This window comes from Lepidochelys olivacea (genome assembly GCF_965140295.1).
Source record: "Lepidochelys olivacea isolate rLepOli2 genome assembly, chromosome: 19".
Classification (NCBI taxonomy): Eukaryota; Metazoa; Chordata; order Testudines; family Cheloniidae; genus Lepidochelys; species Lepidochelys olivacea.
In genome coordinates this window covers 2,682,348-2,707,531 of record NC_140429.1, presented here as the reverse complement: position 1 = coordinate 2,707,531, position 25,184 = coordinate 2,682,348, and the positions used below count along the sequence as shown (strand labels likewise).

Below are 25,184 nucleotides of genomic sequence, written 5' to 3'. Positions count from 1 at the left end.
GGAACTCTGAGGAAGAAGATGTGGGCATGCCTATAGACTAGTTAATGTTTTCAGATATTTTCTTTTATACGCTTTTGTTCGAAACCAGGGTTCAGGCAACCTTTCAGAAGCGGTGTGCCAAATCTTCATTTATTCACTTTAATTTAAGGTTTCACGCGCCAGTAATGCATTGTAACTTTTTTAGAAGCTCTCTAAGTCTATATATTATATAACTAAACTATTGTCGAATGTAAAGTAAACAAGGTTTTTAAAATGTTTAAGAAGCTTCATTTAAAATTAAATTAAAATGCTGATCTTACGCCACCGGCCCACTCAGCCCGCTGCCAGCCTGGGGTTCCGTTCACCTAGGCCGGCGGCCAGAACCCCAGACTGGCAAGGGACTGAGCGGGGCCTGCAGCCGGGACCCTGGCTGGCAAGGGGCCAGCAGCCAGAACCCCAGACCGGCAGTGGACTGAGTGGGGCCGGTGGCCAGGACCCCAGACCGGCAGTGGACTGAGCAGCTCAGCCCGCTGCCTGTCTGGGGTTTCGTCTGCCAGCTCCTGCCAGCCAGGGTCCCGGCTGCCGGCCCCACTCAGCCCGCTACTGGTCCGGGATCCCGGCCCTGCCCACATATAGTGGGTACCTACCTTCTCCCTGGTTCTAACCCATTCTCTTCCTCTCTCTCTCTGCACGGAGCTGAGCGTGGGAGTGCACTGAGCACAGTGCTGGGGGTGAAAGAGCAGACTGGGGGTTGGGGTGTAGGGTCTGGCCAGGAGCTAGAATGAGGGAGGGGGCTCAGGGTTGGGGCCGGAGATTTGGGGGTGTAGTGCTTACCTGGGCAACTCCCATTTGGTGCGAGGAGTGCAGGTGGGAATGTGGGGGGGTGGGGTGTAGGAGCTCCCGCTTGATGCTCAGGGTGGGGGTGGGAATGTGGGGAGTGCAAGAGTCAAGACATGGGGTGTGTAGGGGGGCTGGGTATGTGAGGGGGTGCAGGAGAGTCAGGGCAGAGGGCTGGGGGCATGTGAGTGGGGTGCAGGAGTCAGGACAAAGGGTTGGGGGGCTGGAGTCAGGGCTGGGTGTGTGTGAGGGGGGTGCTGGGATCAGGGCAGAGGGCTGGGGTCGTGGGAGTGCTCCCAGCCCCCTGCCCAGAGCAGCTCAAGGCAGGGGGCTGGAGGGGATATGCCTCGATTCCACCCCCCTACCCCACAGCCCTGTCCCCACCTCGTCTCCGCCTCCTCCCCAGAGCAGCGAGCATGCTGGGACTCCGCTTTGCTTCTCCCCCTCCTTCCCAAGGGCCATCAGCTGATCAGCAGCCGGGAGGGAGGAGGAGGAGGGGCAAGAACCCAGGCAGGATTTTTAATGGCACGGTGTTGCCTGCCGGGGTCCCAGCCTGGGTTCGGCAGCGGGCCGAGCAGGGCCAGTGGCTGGGACCCAGCAGGCAGAAGCGTGCCATTAAAAATCAGCTCGCGTGCCATCTTTGACACGCGTGCCATAGGTTGCCGACCCCTGTTCTAAACAAACTACCTTGCTTTAAGAAGGCTGTCTGATCATGACTCCCAGAGGGAGCAGAACTGCAGGCACTGCACCTGCTGAGGTAATCACACGGGATCAGAGGACAGTGGCCCCAGGGGCCTGGTCTCAAGAGTGGGAGAACAGCAGGACTCCATCTGGAGACAGAACAGCCCAAGGCCTGGGAGGAATCATAGAATCATAGAATATCAGGGTTGGAAGGGACCCCAGAAGGTCATCTAGTCCAACCCCCTGCTCAAAGCAGGACCAATTCCCAGTTAAATCATCCCAGCCAGGGCTTTGTCAAGCCTGACCTTAAAAACCTCTAAGGAAGGAGATTCTACCACCTCCCTAGGTAACGCATTCCAATGTTTCACCACCCTCTTAGTGAAAAAGTTTTTCCTAATATCCAATCTAAACCTCCCCCACTGCAACTTGAGACCATTACTCCTTGTTCTGTCATCTGCTACCATTGAGAACAGTCTAGAGCCATCCTCTTTGGAACCCCCTTTCAGGTAGTTGAAAGCAGCTATCAAATCCCCCCTCATTCATCTCTTCTGCAGACTAAACAATCCCAGCTCCCTCAGCCTCTCCTCATAACTCATGTGTTCCAGTCCCCTAATCATTTTTGTTGCCCTTCGCTGGACTCTCTCCAATTTATCCACATCCTTCTTGAAGTGTGGGGCCCAAAACTGGACACAGTACTCCAGATGAGGCCTCACCAATGTCAAATAGAGGGGAACGATCACGTCCCTCGATCTGCTCGCTATGCCCCTACTTATACATCCCAAAATGCCATTGGCCTTCTTGGCAACAAGGGCACACTGCTGACTCATATCCAGCTTCTCGTCCACTGTCACCCCTAGGCCCTAGGAGATGCACTTCAAGAGACCAGGAGGGGTAAAAGCTGCAGTTTGCCTATCATTGTCACAATTCCCAGGCTCTGAGGGCAAGATCCAGTCACAGGAGTAATGCTCAGTTCTTACACAGGGACTTTCATCCGCAAATCTCAAAGCATGTGACAAACATTAAAACTCAACACTGCCAATTGGCGTCATCCACATTATACAGGTGGGCAAACTGAGGCACTGCTCAGTAGCAGAGCTGAGACTAGAACTCAAGAGTCTGCATGCCCGACCTCTAGACCACAGGCTAACCGCTTGGTGTGGGCAGTGGAAGTACATTGGGGGGAACTGAGATTGGTTGGCTCTGCTCACTTTTGGGGGACCTCTAAGAACAGAATTTTGGCAGGGCAGGGGACAACAGACAAAAGATTAAACTGTTCCTTTCCTCTCACCATCTCTGGAATAGCAGCCATGTGTGAACTTAATGATCTGCACACCTCTGTAACCCATGAAGGAGACGTCTGCTAGAAAGGAAATCCCTTAAGGAAGCACCACAAAACAGATGCAAAAAGAAGGAATGACTTACCTTTTGTTTAGCACCATGTTTCCTAGTTTCAAGTCTCTGTGCACAATATTTTTCTGTAAGACAGATTCCATATTAGATCAGATGATATCATATGAACACAAGCATCCTTAGAATGAGTTCAATTCTGGCCCCAGCACTCAGAGGATACAAGCACTAATCCTATTTTAGAGACTGCATCATACTCTGACTAGAAGAATATTAGAGGCAAACACTCACACTTCGCCTGTTGAATTTGTTATTGTGATATACAATCCAAGAGCTAGTCCAGCACACAAGCAGCCTATGGAAGGTAAAGCCGACAATGCAGAGATAACAGCTGGATCCGTCTACGTTCAAAATAGCAACGTACATGTCTGCAAACATTGCCGAGGCCCCGTTTGGTACTTTTCACTTGGTTCTGGGGGCCAACAGCCGTAAAGAAGGCTGCCTACACCCAAATAATACAACGCTAACAGTCAGATGTCTCGGGCCCTACATCTAATGAGCTTGGTGACACCCCAATGAAATTCAAAGTGTTAATTTGCCACTGAGGGTGTATCCAGTGCTCTAGCCCTGCTCTGTCTGCTCCACCCTTGTTGCCAGGGTTCAAAACCGCAGTATACGAATCCTGCTAACTCAGGCCTGCTGCACGGCACATCCGACTGCAGCTGCTGGGTCTGAGCCGCGGGCTGCCCAGCCCCGGCAATGCCCCTTTCGACTGAGAGATTCTTCTGAATGTGCATGTTTATTAGCTCACTGGCAAGGCTCTGCTAAGGGAGGCCGGATGTCACTTTTTACAGCGTAACAAGTCAGAAACCTCAGTGGAATCTATTTTTATAGCAAGTAATTTCCAGCTCATTGATCTCAAACTAGCAGCACAGGGTTTTTATCTCAGGATCAATTTTTATCTTACTTATGATTTATACTGCTTCCATGGGAAATGCTTTGGAGTGGTTCCTGGATTTGATTAGCTTCAAACCCAGAAAGTTTCTTTTTGTTGAGGTTAATAGTTTTGCTGTTCACCTGATTTACATCTAATCCAACTGCCCTCTCTCCTCAGCCAGTAAATGTTGTGCCAGCAACGAACAACCTGGGAGAGAGGTGATGCTCTGGTATGGCTCAGAATACCGAGCCTTGTGTAGAGCTTAATGTTTTAAAAGGATTGTGTTATTGGAAAAGAGCTGAGACATCCATCCTTTGTAATCCTTCTGTTGTTTTTATGAAGTCCAGAATGCTAATTTGGGATGAAACTCCCTCAAGACATGTGCACAGGCTACATGGAGACCGTACCTTGTGTAATGCTTCCACCACTCGTACCACATCGTAGAATATAACAACAGTCTCCCGTTCACTGAGTCTCTTCTCTTTAATGACATAATGCTGCAAGTTGATTAAATCTGCTGTCTTGTCACTGAAATCGTGAGCACAGAGACAGTCTAAAACAAGGCAAATGCGCTTCCTCATCTTCCTGACCATTCTGTTGGTTTCCAGATCTTCTATGATTTCACAAGTTCGGTCCTGCAGTGGCAGAGGGAGGCAAGGAATGGAGTTTAACTAAATGGTCTAGTTTGCACATGCAGGGGACATATGTATTAGTTTGGAACAGAGCATTAGAGAATAATATGGCCTTTTAGATAGTTACAATAAAGAAATAAGGAAAGCACAGATAAGAGATTACCTGGGACACACTCATTTGGTTTAAGATTAGCAACTATAGGGCTTAGTCTGCATTTCCTGGCCTGAGTAGTGAAGAACTGATACAGTGAGAATACGCTCAACTAGCATGGGTACTCAACCCAAGCAAAACCTACATCAAATGCCAGCATGCTCAGAAACCAGACACAGGACTAACTGTAATGTAGCTGAAACAACAAGGAGTCCTTGTGGCACTTTAGAGACAAACAAATTTGGGCATAAGCTTTTGTGGGCTAGAACCCACTTCATCAGATGCATGGAGTGAAAAAATAAAATCAAGCAGAATATATATTATAGCACATGAAAAGATGAGAGTTGCCTTACCAAGTGGGGGGGGGGGTGTCACTGCTAATGAGCCCATTCAATTAAGGTGGAAGTGGCCTATTCTCAGCAGTTGACAAGAAGGGGTAAATACCAAGGGAGGGAAAATTACTTTTGTAGTGCTAATGAGGCCCGTGCAATCAAGGTGGCCCATTTCCAACAGTTGACAAGAAGATGTGAGTATTGGCAGAGGGAAAAATACTTTTTGTAGTGACCCAGCCACTCCCAGTCTTTATTCAGGCCTAATTTGATGGTGTCCAGTTTGCAAATTAATTCCAGTTAATATAGCTGGACCCTCTGGTTTTGTTACGGCATAGACAGAGCCTCAGTTGAAACAGGTTGTTGACAAACATTTAGCCAGCAAGTGAACAATCACCTGCATCACAGCTAACATCTCTTATCAGCCAACATGTCACAGACTCAATAAATGACTTGTTTCAGAGGTGTTAACAGCCCTGCAATTGGTTCACTTAGCGATATTTAATTGCTAATTAGCACATTTACAAATTTATTTTAACATATTGAAACAGCATCTTGGAAACTTGTCTGCTTCTCCCAATTCAACAACAGACCAATTACAGAAACTGGAAAGCAGAGACGATATTCTAAAAAGGCACTTTGTTGCTTCACATTTGAAAATCAGTTTATGTTAATTAAGGGGCATGGAGCAATTCCATTTTCCTGGAGTGGGATCCAAACTCTAGGTACTACTGCTATAATTGTATCATATTAGAAGAGCCTCTTCAGACCGACACTCATGTTTCTTGTACTTACTTTAGGCTACGTCTGAATGTTAAGCAGCACAGGAAGGCTCACAAGTGCACATATAAAGACCCATGTCCTGTTTTATAATCTAATATCACACATCACAAGTCTTATTTCATCAGTATTTAACACTAATTGCCTCTGCAATACACTTGCTTGCTTTAAGAGGCACCGATTAATCATGGCTAAGGCTGCGATTTAGTCACAGAGGTCCCAGAATCTGTGATTTCCGAAGAGTTCTGTAACTTCGGCCAGAGCTGCTGGTAGCTTCAGGGTTCCCTGCCTCTGGGGGGAGTCCCACAGCTTCCCGCCACCACTCCTAGCCACCACGGGAGGCAGGGGGATCCGCTTCTCCTGGCCAGCAAGGGGGACCCCCACAGCTCCCTGCCCCAGCAGGGGGAATCCCTGCTGCTCCTGGCCGCAGCAGGGGGACCCTCAGAGCTCCTAGCTGCCGTGGGAGGCAGGGGGGACGCCCACAGCCTGGAACTCCCATGGAGGGGGACCCTGGAGCTCCCAATTCCGCCCCTCCAAGCTGCCCAGGCTACCCATTTTGTCATGTGTATTTGTAGTAAAACCCAAGGACAGGTCGGAGGCTTCCGTGAATTCTTCATTATTGCCCATGACCTCTCCGTGACTTCTACTAAAAATATCTAAGACAAAAAACTTAGCCTTAATCATGGCTGGCATGCTGATAATTCTCTATGCATGAGAATGTCAGTGTGAGTAGTGCATTGCTCGGAGTAGTAGTTCAGGCTCACGGCAGTTGCCACTGTCCTCAGAGAGCCTGCGAGGTGGCTGGCTGTACCTGAAAGAGCCCATGATGGTGAACCACTCCATCCTGATTGTGCAGAAGGGAAAGGAGAGAGTACTCTGTGTGCAGCAGCATCTTGCCCTGTCGCTCCTCCTGGGTTTCTATTCCTTTGTCACCCCTTTCCTCTAAGGTAAGGATCTTTGGGAAAGGAGAAAAATGCCTTATTCCTTTAGGGAAAACTGAAGTCACCCCAAATATTTAGCTACAGCTGTACATTTTCAACATTCACATGTGCATTTCACAGCTGAATGGAATTACACCAGTGCTTGACTTATGTGCTTGCCACAAAGTGTCTGAACTAACATGTGCAGAATGAATTTGATGAGCTCACAGGAAACACATTGCCATTTGCAAGCACCCCAGATCCTTTCCCCCTTTGTTGCCAGTACAACAGCTCAGCTCCCCTCGTGGCAGTAGTGCACAGAGAGCTCCAGAAACCCACTGGTGTGTTAAGCACGGCTGTTTAACCCTGCTGAGAGCAGCAGCAGCTGAGGCTTTGCTTGAGAGCTAACACTTGCACCAGTGTTGCTGAACTGCTGGCAGGAAGTTTTAGCAGCCATTCCCCAGTGTATACAAGGATTTAGACTGTTGCATTCTCCCTGGATTCAGGCAGTTTCTCTAATGGAGCAAGAGTTAAAAGGTCTCAGAGGATCCGCACCCCAGGTGTGTTGCTTACCTTTAGTTGATAGAAGTCATCTGTCCCATCCTTTCTTGCCAAACATTGAACAATACTTGGCACCGGGGAGTTACCTAAACGTGGACCTACCAGCACAAAGCAGAACAGATTTGTTTTCCTGTAAGAAGCTATGACTAATTCAATGTTATGTCAATATTCAGCTGTCATACAGTTTGCATAAGTCTAAATTAAGTTCCTTTTTCAGCAGGGCATGAATATCCACAGTCAATTTCTTCCCATAGATTGTATTGCTCTTAAGAAAACAAAGGATGCTGGATTCTGAATCTCCTTGACAATGGTCCATTTGTTCACAGAAGAGACCTTTGGCAAAACACTGCTGTGTCCAGCTGAACCTTATAGAAATACAGATTTCTGCATGCCTAAACCATATAGGTTTTACATTCGCTATCAGCAGTTGTGGCAAGGAATTCTTGAACCTCTGAACCTAGCTGCCACTCCTAAAAGGGGCTGCTCAGTTTAACAGTTTATTGAATGCACCAGAATAACCCACTGTGTTGATTCCCCATCTTAACTAGCCCATTTTTAACAGATGATCTGATAGGTTTTAAAAATAGACTTCACTGGGATCTTGGGGTCATGCAAAATAACTAAAAACTATACGTTATTCAAGTGACAGCTGAGAGCTACTGGGGGAGCAGGTCAGCCTACAGGACACAACAAGGAGAGAGCAGCCACTGTGTTACTTCAATAAACTGTGTGCGTGCTAATTTAACAGCATATTCAGAGTGAAGTGGGGTTGAACATACACCCGAGGGCTCCTTAGGGAAAACTATCCTACTACACATTATCCTCAAGAAGAGAGTTTGCCTTTGGATACAATTTAAATATTCAGACCCCAAATCAATAAAAGCAGGGGTTCACAGTTGTGCTCCTAATGGCTGTGCTTGTCTTGCTAAACACACATTACAAACACCCTTAATTTTCCAGTTACAGGAGCTCTAAGGATTGCTGCTTTATCAACATCAGATGAAGCGAATTTTGCTAGGCACAAAGACCTAGATTACAAGTCTGCTTTGACTCATTTTATTGAATCTGTTTTCCTTAAGCTTTGCAACCATTAACATTCCACCTCATACAGCACAGGGGATGAAGAAAACCTCTTCTGCTTACCTAGGATGAAAGGGCCTGCTCTCTTGGCATTACTTCCAGAAATCCCTGTACAAAGAGCCTTTGCCTTAGCAGATGTTTCCCCAGCTCCTCTGTCTGATGCTCGCCGCTTCATCCTCAGCTCTTGAAAGACAGGGAAGATCACACTTCAGTGAGTAACAAAGCTCTTCTCCTTACACTATATCCTATCTTGCACTGGAAACCTTTTACTTGATGATGCACAGCACTTCTGCCTATTTGTGTAGTAGAAGGCAGCTCCTACTAACAAAAAGCTATGGCTCATTTACTAGTTGATTAATTGGGAGCTACAGACTTCATGCATTTCAGGAAGGTACAAGGCAGCTTCATTAGAGTGTAATGTTCCTAGATCAGTTATTTGACACATGTAATGGGGGAGGGGGGAGAGGACACTAAATAATTAAGACTTCTTTTACGGCAGAATAAAGCACATGAATGAATACATTCTAAAAAGCACCAGAAGAAACTGCCTCTGTTCCTCGAAAAAGAAAAGGAGTACTAGTGGCACCTTAGAGACTAACCAATTTATTTGAGCTCTAAAAAAATTTGAGTTCCAAAAAACTCTGAAGTCAACCCATGAGACTCTAGGGGTTTATTCACAGAAACACTTATGCTTTAATGACTGTGGCCAACTCACCAGCTATTGAGAAGCACAAGAGTCTTTAGTTCTCAGCACTGAGGAATAAAACTGACCATGTGGCTGAATCACAACATTTCAGCTTTTCCTGGGACAGAGCATTGCGGAGGGAGAGCACACATCTCTATTAGTTACTTCCAGATGATTAGCTCATTCATCCTTAATTAACAACTTATTTGTAAATGAGAGAGAAAAATTATATATAGATATGTATTTTATAGTTAGTATAAACTAAAGTCCCCCCCTCTTTGTCCCTGTTTACCCTATGGCCTAATCTGTACTCTTATCCCTTCACTATGTTCATCCAGCTGGATTGAGTTGAATTCAGGCACTTTCAGTCTGCTGTATAAAAAATCACTGCCTCTCTTGTATTTCTGTGCTTTACATTCGTCTAAGGAAAAAGCACACTACACATTGCCACCAGTTCTCAATAGATATTTTGCAGTGCACAAATTCTTAATGAAAAAAAAAAACCTGGATGTGAGCTCCCCTGCTCTACCACCATGCAGGAAAATACTCCTGTCCATCACAGGAGTGTCTGGCATGCATCCAAATGTGCAGATAACAGCATTATATATAGACAGACTGAAGGAATGGATCATCACTCGGGACTAGGCTCTGAAGTGTGTTACCTTCTCCTTATTCAGGGATTGCAGAGATGTTCTGGATTCTTCTAAAATGAACCAGCCTTCTGTTCCTCAGAGCCCTACAGAAAGTGTACTGACATAGCCCTGCAGCCCCAACATCTAAAGGCCCAGGTTAATTCAAGTCTCCGATTGGTCACAACACGTTTCTCTCTACAGGGGACAGGCCTTGCCTCAGTTCACTGGCAAGAGACTTTGTCCTCAGGCTGGACATGAAACTATTGCAGTGGTTACATTCTGCACTCAGTGGGTTCGCTGCTAGCGTGAAGGTCTTACTCCAGCAGCAGCAATCCCTGGAGTGAGCGCCGGCCTGCTGAGAGTCCCCCCCTTACACCTCACCCCCTTCCCTGGCTTAGGAGTCGTTTTAAAGAGGATGCCCCAGCTCCACTTTAATTAACTGTCTTCATTCTAACACATTTTAAAAGCAGTTCAAAAAGGAATGACTAAAAAAAGACTTTCAATAGGGACTGCCCCTGGGCCAGGCTTTCCTATCTCACTTATCCCAAACAAATTCCTTGCAAAGTTTCAATGATTTTTGGGCAGGCGAAGGGTGCTTTGAGTACTTTTTAAACAGCTAATATTTAAAAGATGAGACAGACTGATAAATCCTTCCCCCTCTCCAGCCGTGACTAGGTAGAGTGGGAAGTTCACACCTCCGGTGGCATGAACTTTTCACTGACTGCTGACTCAACATGACACCACTTATACAAAAGCACTTCGCACTGTGCCCAGCAGAGCAAGACATTTTATAATAGCAAGTGGGATGTTTCCATGAAATCAATCAGCAGGTTTAGATTCCCCCATTACTGACCCATATATTTGGTTTTGCCTTTAACTTAAGTATTAACTGAAATTAACTGAATTCAGTTATGGCACCCATAATGTTTAGTGGTTAGAACCAAGATCTCGGTGCCACAATGGTCTTCGTTCTGCTCATGCTGCATCACTGACTTCCTACCTGACCTTGCTGACATCACTCAATTCCCTGCAATTTAATCATTCCAGATGGAAACCTGCACAAACAAAATTTCACTGAGGAAACCCCCAGCTAATACATATGCTGCAACATCTGGTGCTGCGCAATCGGTGTTTATTAGGACTCACTGGTGCGCATGGCGTGGTCATAAACAAAAAAAAAATCCGAGGACTCACGTAGTTCAGCATCAACCATATCTTTATTCTTCTTCCAAACTAGGTTTTCCAATGCCTCAGGAAACAGCAGGCATCACTCTGGAGACGGCTGGAGGATCGAAAGGTCGGGGACTCTGTAAATGTAAAAGGCGATGCACTTGATGCTGTGGTTCTGTGATTGTGACGATGATAATGTGGTAGGCACCAAAAGTTCTGTAATTTTCAACATCTATGTTTTGTTTGTCTTAGAATAACCTCCAGATCCCGCTCTAAGCTGCTGCTTGTGGACAAGCGAGAAGGGCTACTGAAGCTGTTACTGGAAAGTTAAATGTATTGTACAAACAGAACACAAGTACTAGCCTCAAGGCTACCAACTATTTTTGTAGTTCTATGAAAGGGTTAATACATGCACAAAGTTTGCACTTCAGACAGTGTATCAAACTTTGTCCTAACCAGAAACTACCTTCTTATTAAATCCTGGTTGCACAAGGACCTTTCTTTAAAAGGGCCAAGCAAACCTGTGACAAAGATAATTCCACTAAAATTCAGTATCTTTACAGTTAATCTGGTCACAACTCAAAGTCATGCGCAAATAAGGATTGCAATTAGGATTTAATCAGACAGTGTATTAAAAACCAACAGATTATTACAAACATTTGAGGTTTAAATATTGTATAACACGATTAGTTCATCTTTACTAAACCCAAAAATGTTTTAATCCACTTGTATTTGTTTAAATAATAAACTGAAGCTGAACCTAAATAAACCCGTACATGACCATATTTGGGACACAATAAAAGTCAACCTCCTTTGAGGTCAGATAAGCCGTAAAGTCGCAATACATCTGGTTACTGGGACTTGTTTAAAAGGCCATATAGCACTGTACTTTGAGTGTCAATTTTTAATATTTTGTCTTACAATGTCAAAGGACTTCGCACTAGGAGCTAAGACTGCAATGAACATTTTTCTAAGGAAAGGAGGACTCGTGGCACCTTAGAGACTAACCAATTTATTTGAGCATAAGCTTTCATGAGCTACAGCTCACTTCATCGGATGCATAAAGTGGAAAATTCAGTGAGGATTTTTTATGCATTTTCCACTTTATGCATCCGAATAAGTGAGCTGTAGCTCACAAAAGCTTATGCTCAAATAAATTGGTTAGTCTCTAGGGTGCCACAAGTCCTCCTTTTCTTTTTGCGAATACAGACTAACACAGCTGCTACTCTGAAACCTGTCATTTTTCTAAGGGTTGGTCTACACCTAGCTATGTCACTCAGTGTGAAAAATTTACCCCCCCCAAGAGCCGTAGTTAAACTGATCTAAGCTAGTAGATGGTAGACACCACTAGGTCAGTGAAAGGTTTCAGAGTAGCAGCTGTGTTAGTCTGTATCCCCAAAAAGAAAAGGAGGACTTGTGGCACCTTAGAGACTAACCAATTTATTTGAGCATAAGCTTTTGTGAGCTACAGCTCACATGAATCCAATGAAGTGAGCTGTAGCTCACAAAAGCTTATGCTCAAATAAATTGGTTAGTCTCTAAGGTACCACAAGTCCTCCTTTTCTTTTTTTAGGTTAAGGAAAGAATTCTTCCATCAATTCAGCAGTTGCCTCTTGAGGGGGCGGATTTACTATAGACTTGTGCCGGATGGGCTGTAGCAGTGCAAAGGAGGCAAACTCACAAACCTACAAGCATGGTCTATGCAGCATTTTCACTATGAGTTTATCACAAACAGAGTGGGAGGAGATCTCATTCCTGCCCTGTTAAAGGGACATTGACTTAACTATCACACTCCTGTCGGAAAACTTACCTACTGTTGTTACAAGCAATGTCTAAAACAGCTAGGACTGAACAATTAAAGAAAATCCTGTTTTCAGTCTGCGAATCTGACAGCACTTTGTCTAGCCTGTTTCTCCCTCTATAGGGCATTTCGCCTGTTTAGTCTGGGGATCTCACACAGCAAAAGGGAGGAGAATAACTTAATAAATAGGAAAATGCAATTGTAAAGCCACAAAAATTAACAGGGGGATTCGGGTGCAAGGATAGCACCCGAAATTACTTTTAACTCATGTTTTGAAATTGAGAGGATTTCATGTTGAAGCTCCTTTAAGCAATGGAACATGAATTAAACCCAAGATAGAAAGAGAAAGTGCCAGAAGCAGAGGGAAGAAAGTCAAAGGCAGCTGCTCTCAAATACCAGGAAGATTGTTCCCTTTTCTGCATATACTGACATTGCATAACCCTGGTTAAACCAAGCAAAGTGGTCAAAAGGCCACAGGTTTCAATGTGCAGCTTCTTTCTTAGTAACTAGGGAATGCCCACAAAGAGACAGGTTTGTTTCACCTACAACAATACATTGCTTTGAAAAACAGGATCTAGGTGATGAATCTATTGAGGCCTTTCAACAGGAATGCCACTGTGCTGCCTTTTCTTGAAAGTGTCCTGTACAGAATGCATCATCCTCATAGCCTTAAGAAACTGCAATGCAGGAGATTCCCCTCCCCCTACCCAGTCCACAGGTATACAGAACATGCAGATCCGCTAGCGCTTCTGTTTTGTCTTAGCCCTGAGCACTGCCATTATAACACTCATTTCATCCGATGAAGTGAGCTGTAGCTCACGAAAGCTTATGCTCAAATAAATTGGTTAGTTTCTAAGGTGCCACAAGTCCTCCTGTTCTTTTTGCGAATACAGACTAACACGGCTGTTACTCTGAAACCACTCATTTATATGGGCTCTCCATGGGGAGGAGATATTTATGTATCAAATATTTGATAATAGGCTCTTCCATCTAGCAGAGAAAGGGATAGCAGTCTCATGTCTGGAAGCTGAAGCTAGACAAATTTGGACTGGAAATAAAGGTACATTTTTAAGCGAGTGAGGGTAATTAACCATTGGAATAATTTACCAAGGGTCGTGGTAGATTTTTCATCACTGGCCATTTTTAAATAAAGATTGGGTGTTTTCCCAACAGAGCTGCTCTGGGTCAGTCTAGATCACAATGGTCCCTTCTGGCCTTGGAATCTATGAATTGCACTGAAATCTGGTCTGGCTGCCAGCTCAGATGCCAACTAATTATATTCTGAAAAGATCTAAGATATGTTAAATCGTATTTAAAGGGACACCATCTAAACCAGTAGACCTAAAATTAGATCCAGCAGCTGTGTTTGGAAGCACTGATGCTAATCCTATCCTGCACTTTGCCTGTGTGCTCAGTTCCTGAGAGCACAGAGGGCAATGAAAGAGATGGGAATCTGGTTCTACAAGCATCTCAGAAAGCTAAATAATCTGCAGTCCCCTCCATCCCCAAAGGGCCTCACAGGGTCCCCAGCCTCCCTTAAAACAATCACAGCTTCCTTCCAGACAAGGTAGGCTGGTGGTACGTGCCAATGGACCCCATCAACGCTATCCCTACATCAGCTGGAGGAGGTGCCAGAGAGAAACAGGAAGTGTCACAGTTCCTTCAAAGGCCAAATTCATGTCCCAAACGCCAATTTCCTTTTGGTAGAATGTTTTACCACCACTGATTTGCAAAAGTAGGAAGAGGCTTTCCCCTGTCCTGTTTGCTCACAAGAAGAAAGCAGACAAATCTGAGGATTACTGCATCATGCTCTGCAAAGGCACAATGAATAGGGAACCAAAGAGTTAATGAATAGTAACAACAGTGGACCTGTGTACAACACAATTACGCATCCATGCAAATTGCAACATAATTGTTAATTATTTTAAGATTGCTACACAGTCATGCTCTAAAATCTACACTTGCTTAAATAGAAAATCGAACTCTTGAGCATTATGATGGTTAAGAACGAACCACAGATGAACTTCTACAATGATGTCTGCAGACAGCCTTGAACAGTGCTGGGTCTCATTCTCACCCTCAGGAGCCTAAGGAGATCCACTTTAATAGTACAGGATTCAACCTAGTTTCCTAAATCAAGTGCCAAAATGAGACACGAACACCCAGGGCCGTCCTTACCCATACGCAAAGTACGCAGCTGCGTAGGCACCAGGAAATTTGGGGCACCACATTTCCTAGTGCCCTGCGCAGCTGCATGCTGCTCCAGCCCCTGCCCCACCTCTTCCCAGTGGCCCCCCGCCCCTGCTCCGCCCCAGCCCCGCCTCTTCCCGCCCCTGCTGCGCCCCAGCCCTTTCCCGCCCGAGGACTGAAGCAGGGCAGGGCCAGCACTCACCAGCAGCGGGAAGTGCAGTGGCCCAGCCCCAGCCACGCTGCTGGTGAGTGCTGGGGGGTGGTTCCCCCCCGTCCCACAAGCCAGCTCCCTCTCCCACACAGGCCCCCCGATGGGGGGCGGGGAGGGCGCTGCATAGGGCCCCAGAAGAGCTAGGGACGGCCCTGTGAACACCTCAGAATTCTGCAAAAGCTGCCTGAAAATATTTAGCTCTAGGGACAGAAGTTGTGGGAGGCATTGTGATGGCTCAGCAGTGCTCTCTCTCCATAAAAGAACGGAGACCTAGCAAGTCACTAGGAAACTGCATTGTCCTAACTTATAAATGCCTGAAGTCAGCTGAAAAAAGCAGAAAAGATTGACTGACCCGGAACAAAGATCAAAGGCAAAGGAGACCTGCATTTGCTGGAATTTAAGGGTTACAAGTCAAGCAAGAAAAACTGCGAGTCTTATTTTGTACCCAGAGTTTGGATGCACCAGCTACCACAGGGCTGCTTGTCACAACAACAGCTCATGCTGGGTTTAGAATGGAGGATTCCAAATAAAGTTGCTTCATTGGTCTTGCATTTAGTATCCCCAAACCATCTCGTATGCTACCTAACACCTCCCAAGAGCTGAACAAGCAGTTTTTGAAAGAGTCCCTGAGCTTTACGTGCAGCAAGTAGCAGCCTTCAGAAACCAGGATACCTCCAGAAACAATTCTAAGCTGAACCGATGAATATTCTCACACTCTTATGTTTTTGCTTTGCTGAAGTGATTACTGAAGTGCCTGAAACTTTGGTATCGTTTCTAAGATGGAAACACTGCAGGCAAAACAAGATAGGCAAACGGAGTTACAAGTGCAGTTCCCAGACTGCTAATTTAAACATGCACACAGGACAAATGAATCATTTTCCCCCGGAGACTCCTGGCAGCTACAATTCGTCATCGAACCTGAAATGTCAGCTAAAGACACAGAAAGGAAGAGACGCCAGTGGAAACAGCCCAAAAAAATAAAAATAAAAAAATAAAAATAAAAAAAAAAATCAGCTCATCACCACTCTGGCTGCTATGCAGCTAGGAGAGAGGTTCAAAGCTTCCCCCATATATCTCTTCCTCACACTGCAAGGGACCCTCCATCTAGGCACAGAACACTGGACACAGATCCTTCTCCCACTGCTGCCAGAAGTGGGCCAAAGTACTGCTCGAGTGCGAGGCTCTCCCAATACCTACTGGATCAGGAAGACAAGGAACCCACATTCTGGTTCTCAGTGGAGTTAGTCGGCCCTCATGACTGACATTTCAGTGTCCATATAACTGTGCTTCTCCCTGCAGGATTCAGTCCATTTTCCAAAACAGAAGTTAGAATGGCATTACCGGTTTTGCACCGAGAGAACAAAGGCCCTCAGACCTGTTTATTCATAGGAAGGGGAAGCCACATTAGCATCTCCTTGCAGTGCTCAGCAGCTTTAGAGATGAACTGCAGGAGACCCAGCCATTTGCAATGCATCTTACATCTTAACTTGCTGTCTGGAAGAGCCAGCATTTTGAGTGCTTGTTAATGTGCAGCAATGTATACTTTAAAAAAAAAAAAAAAAGGAGGACTTGTGGCACCTTAGAGACTAACCAATTTATCTGAGCATAAGCTTTCGTGAGCTACAGCTCACTGCATCCGATGTCCTCCTTTTCTTTTTGCGAATACAGACTAACACGGCTGTTACTCTGAAATGTATACGTAGGCTCTCTTGAGAATAAGACCAAAAATGATTGGATACTTCCAACACAAGTTACAAGAGTTAGCACAAAGGTTACTGTTCTGCTTGCTTCCTCCAATCCAGGCACCTGATCAGACAGGCTTCAATGCCAGTTTTAGCTTTTACTGAAATTTAAACAGCAAAAGATCACATTTGAGTCAACAGAACAGGTCAAAATATATCTGTTTGCCTCTAAATGTTTACCAGCTAAAATCCATTCCCATTTAATCAAGATTATCAGATGCCTTTTAAACTTGGTGTGCAGATGAGACGTCACAGTGGACATGACCTTCAATCCAAATGAACGATTTAAGCATTTACTGAAGTTTAACACAGTAAAACCTCAAGTATGACTTGACTTATCAGTTGGGAGATGTATAATTGGTTAAGATTATGGTGAAAAACAATGTTCCAAGAAAAGCATTTTCATGTGTCTCCATGAGCCACTTCCCACTTGGAAAGAACTGTAGAACTTCTGAGACAAAGCTGCCCAGATCGTCTTAATACAGGACTCAGACACCTATTTAAACAACCTCTCTAGAAGCCTGGTTGTTCAAAATTGACTGGACCTGAGATGAGCAAGAGGCCCTGGCTCCTGGGTTAAGGGAAGCTTTGTAGGACAGATTCAAAATATGAAGGAAGCATGATAAAGCAAGGAGGTTGCGACTTGGCCTGGTGATACCAGAGGTCAGTGCAGCAGCTTACTCTACAAGCCAGGACCTTTCCTTTCTCCCCGCAGCTACGCTACCTTCAAAAACGAATGCAAATATCAGCTCCACTGTCCTTTGGGTGCAAAGCAAGGGCTCATCAGTGGAGACAATCCCCTTCACTACAAGAAGGATATGTGCAGAGGGTAGCCAGTGAAGTAGAGACCTTTCTAAAAAAAAGTACAAATCAAGTTAGTTCCTCTGCCTTACAGAGATGGCAGTAATTTGGTGCTGATTCAGTTTATATGGTCATTTAATCAACTGAAATACTAATAAACCTTCAGAAATGTAACAATTCTATTCAGAAAACTAAATTACATGAAATGAAAACCTGTCAGTACAGATTCAAAGAGCCCAAAGTCTAAGACTGAGTCTAGTTATTCAAAAGCACCGAGACACACAAAGAACTTGTGTATTGATTTGAAAGCCCTTTTGGAGGAACAAAGCCTTCTACAGAAACATGGTTGGAGGGAGTGGGGGGAGGGAGTCTAGACTCAGGAAGCTTTGACTTGTGCCCTTGGAAATCTGCAGACTGATTCCGGCTCCTCCCCTAACTGAATGATTAAAAGAAAACTTTAGAATTGAAAAGCAAAACAGTTTTTCTGATTAAAAGCCTATAGAAGAGTGGCATAGAAGAGAACAGTTAAGGACTGTCAGCAGGAGTGACGGAGAAACATTTTCTTATTGGCTATAACATTAGAGGACAGGGATGTCTTTACACAGTCCCTTCCTAACTAGAAAGCTTAAACTGTTTAGTACTGGAGACAGATCAAACACATTTCATTTAGTATCCATGTTTCCAATCCATTCAAAAAATACATGCTTGCTTATATGGTCTATAAGCTTGATGCAAAACCTATTAGGACATGGCACAGTGCGGAGGGAGCACTTACAAATGAAGCGCTGCTGCATCCTGCAGACAGATGCCTGGAAAGGGACTCCATGCCCAGCGTATCCCTAACTCAGAGGGCTGCAATTCACACAGAACTTGCATAAAGCCACTCAGGTATTTGTTTTAAAAAAAAATGTACCCATCACATAAGATGTTGATTACACTGGATTTTATTTTACTTAAATTATGGTGTGTATTTAGCATTCCACAAATTAGCTGCAGTCAGGCTTCCTTTGCATGCACAGAATATTATTATAGGACTCATGCACATGCTGAATTTTGTATTCTTTGCAGTGCAGTGCCGTTGCTGGTTTTAACAGGAGATGTAATATACCCTATAACCCTAACTGGGCAGAAATAAAACACTTTAAAAGCTGCATTTCAGATTGCCTACATGGTCTTTATGTGGTACAACCCGACTAATGCAGCGTTTTACATGACAGCATGCTTGACACCGGTGTTCCCTCTAAGGTGCGCACCTGCACGGCCGCACAGGAGCCTATTAAGGGCTGTGCATCCAATGAGGAGAGCCATGCAGGCACAGGGGCCTGGAGAGGAGAGAGGTGTGGTGTGAGGTGGGGAAGAGGGAGTGGCGGGGAGCTTGGGGTGTGCAGAGCTGTGGCAGGGAGAGACGCCTCTCTCCTCGCTGTGGGGCTGCTGCTGCAGCAGGGAGAAGGCTGGGGGGTCCTCTGTCCCCATCGCAGCAGCCTGCACCCAAAACTCCTCATCCCTGGCCCCACCCCACAGTGAGCATCCCCAGCCGGAGTCCTCACCCCAACCCTCTGCCCCAGCCCTGAGCCCGCTCCCACATCCTGAACCCCTCATCCCCAGCCCCACCCCAGAGCTGGCACCCCCAGCCGGAGCCCTCACCCCACCACATCCCAACCCTCTGCCCCAGCCCTGAGCCCCCTTCCACACTCCAAACTCCTCGGCCCCACCCGACACACATCACCTCCATATTGGTGCAATAACAAAATTCATTCCGCACATGGATGGAAAAAATTAGAGGAAACATTGCTTGATACCAGCACCATAAACCCACAAAACCTGCATCCCGATTACAACTCACAGGAGAGGGACACTCCTGATGACGAACTAAAATATGGATGGAACTTCAGCAATCCTAGCGCCAGCTTCCAAATAGAAAATACACCAAATGGGAGCGTGGTACCGTATTTAGAAAACCCAGAGCATTTCCAAGTCTCCTCTGCAAACAGAGATAACACAAGGCCTATTTAGACTAAAAGCAAAGTGTGGTGCAGCTGAAATCGATAGGGTCATCCTTAATCAAAGAGCAGCTAACAACCTACAAGGCTTCCCTTTGTGTGGTCTTTAAAAGGAGATGATGCCATAACATTCTAAGAATAAAAAGCAGCTGAAGATGAGGGTACTTTTAAGCAATATGTTTATGTGACCAAATCATTTGTGTGGATGCCACAGAGAAACAATGAAAGGATGTAGCGTTAACACTACAAAATGAGGGAAATACTTCCTGCATCCTAATGACTGCCATTGCTCAGGGACTGTTCACTAAATGGGCATTAATACAGGCTCTTCTTCAAAAGGAGAATGTGCCAGAAGCTGCCCCTAGTTCTATTTACAGAGACACGAGTCTGAGCTCCTGTTGTCTTCTTGACCCCACCTAGAGACCACTGACTTCTCAGACCAAATAGCTATTGGACCAGTTTTGTAATTAGCCATAGGAAAAAGAATCCCTTCTGCAGAGGAACCCCTCTGCGCCTTACTCGTTACACTTGATTTTGCTCACTGATGCTTTTCAGTGGTTGATGAAACCTTCCCATTGGTTAGGATCACTTGTTACGTTCATTGGCAAAACAGTATCAGACGCACTGTAGCAGGGCAGGCTCAAACTTTACTAACTAGCTGCCTCTCCATTAGATTTCCAGGAAAGAATTCTCCAGTTAGAAAATGTTTAATGGGAAAATGAACATGTGCTCAAGGATTTATTCAGTTAAACTCAGTAAAAATTACAGGCTTTGCACAGCATCTGAGAGAGCAAATCCCACAGCAGAACCTAAGCAGAGGTATGGCTCCTATACTGAGCACAGCCTAGACTGAGCCAGGGATTGAACTGTCAGTTACTAGTTGGAAGAGAAAGGGCTCAACCATGGAGAGCCAGAAGACCAATACTCAATGTAACATGGTCTGGGAAGAATTAGAGAGAAAAGATGTTCAATCTGAACTGCAGTAATTTAAAATCTTTATTTGTAAAGTGATTAGGCTGACAAACGCCCACACAATTAAAGTACCTTTAGATTGGTTTGATCCAGCCCATTTTCACACCATATCGGATATTAGAATGGAGTCTCTCCAGGGTAGGAGCTGTGTTTTATTTGTCCTGTGAGGTGCCTAGAATACTTTTAGGCAATGTAATATAAATAGTAATGTACATTGAGTCTAATTCGTAAACCTCAGCCATGCTAACACAATGTCCAAGAGATTCTGAAAACAATGCAACATGCCAAATAAATGCTTTTAAAAAATAGAAAAATTGTTTTGCTTTTTTATGCTGCCAAGTCCCGAGTTCAGGATTCTCTATTTCTCCTGCAAAGGAGGATCAATCACAGCACCAAGACATGCAGCTTCCTGGTCTGCTTTCAGCACTTAAAGAATCATCTACTACACAGAAGAGTCTCATTCAAATTCAAGATCAGAATCACTGAGCAAACAATAAACAAGATGGTGTTAGAAGGAAGGGGTGGTTAGGCAGCCAAAATAAAAGCAAGAACAACAGACACTCTCTTGCCATCTCTGAAGAAGTGAGCAGGGAGGGGCACCTGTGGGCTCTCCCAATGACAAATTTAAGACAAGACTGATATTTTATATATTGCAACAATGAAGCATCTTAATCTAAGTTTCACTGTTAAGAGCCACAAGTAAATTACAGAACAAAATGACAAGGTCCCAGATAGATCAAAGTAAAATGAGTTCTCTGTTATCTTGTTCAGGTGAACAAGGGGGAGGGATAGCTTAGGGGTTTGAGCATTGGCCTGCTAAACCCAGGGTTTTGAGTTCAATCCTTGAGGGGGCCATTTAGGGATCTGGGGCCAAAAATGGGGATTGGTTCTGCTTTGAGCAGGGGGTTGGACTAAGATGACCCCCTGAGGTCCCTTCCAACTCTGATATTCTATGATTCTAATGAAGGGAACAATAGCATAGCCACAGAAACTCATCTTCTGCTAGCCTCTATCCGCATCTTTAAAGCTTTATTATTGTCTAAGCAGTTCTTATCCGGCACTGTCCACCTCAACTAAGACAAGTATGTAAGATTTTCTCCTTCACTGCTGGGGCCTGAAAAGGAAAGACAAGAAATTGCTAAACACTGATTGAAAACAGAAATAGTGCTACACATGAACTGTTTGTTCCCTCAGCATGTTCACAATGTGCTACTTTGCTGCATGAATGAGTAGGTTGTATCTATCAATCTAAAGCAAAATTAGTGTTACATCCACTACCTGGGGGGAACACCCAGCACCCCCATGTTCATCCTTGTAAAATGATTGTGTGGTATCCAATGCAAAGTTTGTCATGTCAGGCATCTTCGGAAGGCTTATGATGCACTGAGCATGATTATAATAGTGATGTTATAGTAAGGTTATAATTTCATGTCTAAAGTTGTAAGGCTGAAAATGTATCCCCATGGCTTAAAGCAAGCCCAGACAAAAACTCTCCAGAAGCAGAGGGGCAGTTCACACCTCATCAGGGCATGGATTGGACAAACCCAGCCCAGCCTCACAGGAACAATACATGCTGGCCTAGGCAGCAACAAAAGAATCAGTTAGACTCTCCAATGAGTCACCCCCCTTCCTTTGGTCAGTGTGGAACTGCAATGAGGTAATGCTCACCTGACTTGTGGGGGGGGGGAGAGGGCGGAGGGGTGTGGAAAGCCAGGAGGGAAGAAAGGACATGATAAAAGGGAGACAACTGCCACGCTCGCTCTCTCTCTCTTCCACCTACATCTACAGACACCACACCAAGTGACTGAAGCACTGATCAAAGGGGAGAGCCTGACTGAAGAGCAACCAGCCAGCCTGTGGTGAGAAGCATCTAAGTTTGTAAGGGCACTGAAAGTGTTAAAATCAGCTTGGAATGCATTTTGCTTTTATTTCATTTGACCAAATCTGACTTATGTTTTGACTTATAATCACTTAAAATCTATCTTTATAGTTAATAAATTTGTTTATTCTACCTGAAGCAGTGTGTTTGGTTTGAAGTGTGTCAGAGGCTCCCCTTGGGATAACAAGCCTGGTACATATCAATTCTTTGTTAAATTGACCAACTTATATAAGTTTGCAGCATCCAGCGGGCATAACTGGACACTGCAAGACAGAGGTTCCTAGGGTTGTGTCTGGGACCAGAGATATTGGCTAGTGTCATTCAGTTGCACAATCCAAGGAGCAGCTTACATGCCAGAGGCTGTGCGTAAACAGCCCAGGAGTGGGGGTTCTCACAGCAGAGCAGGGTCAGGCTGGCTCCCAGAGTCAAGGATTGGAGTGACCTAGCAGATCACCGGTCTGGCTAACACCAGAGGGGAAAGTCACACTTGGGAATTTCATTAGTTTCATTTCATGCAGTCATACCCCATGGAGACCCCCATCAGAGTAAACAATTGAATGGTGCATATAGGTAAGTGCACACTACATTTGCCTGGCACCTGTACTGTACATCAGTATAGTACAGCTGTATCTTAGACAAGAACTTGTTAGTTATGATTGAAAGGTGCTGAACTGTCTTGTTCTGGGAAGACTCGGGAACCATCAAGATCAGTTAGCAGAGGACAGCTCAGACTTACATAAGAACGGCCATACTGGTCAGACCAAAGGTCCAACAAGCCCAGTATCCTGTCCTCTGACAGTGGCCAATGGCAGGTGCCCCAAAGGAAATGAACAGACAGGTTATCATCAAGTGATCCATGCCCTGTGACCCAATCCCAGCTTATGGCAAACAGAGGCTAGGGACACCATTTCTGCACAAACAAGGTGTAGGTTGTTCCAACTAATGTCTCACAACAATCTGGATCCTGGAAAAGAGCGGATATTACTGAAGTAAGCGTGTGTACATATAAATGTACACTATACACACCCAGAATTAATGAAGTAAACGCTTCTTCAGGCTCACAAATGTATTTCAGATGTTACTCAAGACAGAAAAAGTTGCTTTTCAAAGTGCCTCACAAGCACACAGGCCTGTTACGGAACAAGCCTATTTTGGAGCGGTTAGTTGTGGAAGGTATGCAAGCTATGCAGGCTTGGCAAATTTATCTCAGTGAAAGTCAGGAAGCTTACCTCTGACCAAATGTAGGCAAGGGAATGTGGCAATTGTTTGAAGGCCAATGTGAATGTAGTTGCACTTCTGTAGTTTCATGAACTGGTCCAAAATCTATCTAACTGCTGCTACCTTTGAACACACCCTTAAGAGATGAGTCAATAGGCCACTGGCTTCCACACCACAAAAAAAACCGTGCAAGACCAGGAAAATCTCTCTCGGCTTCAGCAGCCTGGTCAGAAAGAGAAAACATTTAGATTTTGAATGGCATCATGAAACCACTTTTCCTTACTAGCAAGTCAGTAGGGGATCTTAAGAGAGTCAGGATGTTACAACTCCATTGTCGAGTTTGATGGAAACCTTTACTCAGAAGGTTGTCGATGTTCTCAGAAAGTCATTTCTGTTAAAAGCAAAACTTCCTTTTAAGGTTTTAGCACCTAGTTAAAGAGTCACTCACATTTTCCCTAAAATTCTTCACTGTAAATTCCCACCTACTTTACCTGCAAAGAAAAAGAAGTCAGACTAAGTTTCCACGATTCTAAAGTCAAAGTATCGAAGTATCAGAAAGTATCAAAGCTGTTACACAGGTGGGTAAAACTATCATCTGATTCTTTCCTAACAGTACAGATGTAAAGCAATCTTCTCCACAGGAGTCCATGAGTTTTTCTGTGCACTGACACCAGAAAGGAACACTTAGCACGGGGCTAGTACTTTACATGCAAGAAGTGCTAAACAAACATTAATACCAAACTTAAAGAACTTTTAGACAAAGACATTTAGCTCTAAAATATTTTTTTGTGCATACATATTTTTAAAGAGTCAATGGATTAATTTGATGTTTATGGAAGTAAGATTAACACTGGCTAGCAGGGAAGCCAGTGCGCAAGCATCTCTGATCAGCTGGGTAACCACCACTCAACCTAGTCCCAGGTGCCTTCCTGAACAGCCTGCATCTTCACAGATCAGAACAAATCACTACTAAGGACCAGAGCAGCAGAAAATCAAGTACCAGTAGGAGCCTTATCAGGGTTTAAATCCAAAGCCTAGATGTGAATGGTTAGAGTAACTTTCAAGCCCCTCCTTCCCCCACTTATCCTTGTAAGAGTTCACATGCAAGCTTATGTTTCCAATTCTCACATAGCAGGACAGACATACAAACAAGTTGAACACTTTGAACTGGAGTTTCAGTCCCTGAATAATTTCATGATCAAGACCACTTCAACCTCTCTAGGCTATTCAATACTTAAACATCCCAAGTACAATATTTGCATACCAGACAGCTTCAATATGTGCATAAATTAACTATCTGATGAAGTGAGCTGTAGCTCACGAAAGCTTATGCTCAAATAAATTGGTTAGTCTCTAAGGTGCCACAAGTACTCCTTTTCTTTTTGCGAATACAGACTAACACGGCTGTTACACTGAAACCTGTCATAAATTAACTATTTTCTCCTCCAGCTTTCCATCAAGATTTCAGTGCAGCTTCTTTCTAAGTTTCTGTGAAAGCCACTGTGAATCCTAGAAAATATTCAGGCTCTCTCAGCCACTTTAATCAGTTATTGCAGGTTTTAGAGACAACCAGTTATTTACTCAGTTTCTGCAGCTAAAAAAAACCAGATAGTGGGGCAGTTTCCTTGACCCTGCTGTAGAATATGGCA

General features: G+C 44.7%; 1 protein-coding gene across 4 annotated transcripts in view; it reads right to left on the bottom strand.

The window, feature by feature from the left end:
• The window catches only part of STK40 (serine/threonine kinase 40), a 43,418-nt gene that overhangs the window by 16,109 nt on the left and 2,125 nt on the right, over positions 1-25,184 (bottom strand). For 2 of the 4 annotated variants that reach the window (XM_084609695.1, XM_084609694.1), the window contains exons 2-7: positions 10,746-10,858; positions 8,298-8,417; positions 7,167-7,252; positions 6,485-6,628; positions 4,189-4,416; positions 2,920-2,972 (exon numbers count right to left, since the gene is read on the bottom strand). In XM_084609695.1, coding sequence (XP_084465821.1) covers positions 2,920-2,972; positions 4,189-4,416; positions 6,485-6,628; positions 7,167-7,252; positions 8,298-8,417; positions 10,746-10,764 — 650 coding nt within the window. In that variant the 5' untranslated portion in view covers positions 10,765-10,858. The remainder of the gene's footprint in view (positions 1-2,919; positions 2,973-4,188; positions 4,417-6,484; positions 6,629-7,166; positions 7,253-8,297; positions 8,418-10,745; positions 10,859-25,184) is intronic. The other 2 variants (XM_084609697.1, XM_084609696.1) reach the window with 2 other exon arrangements.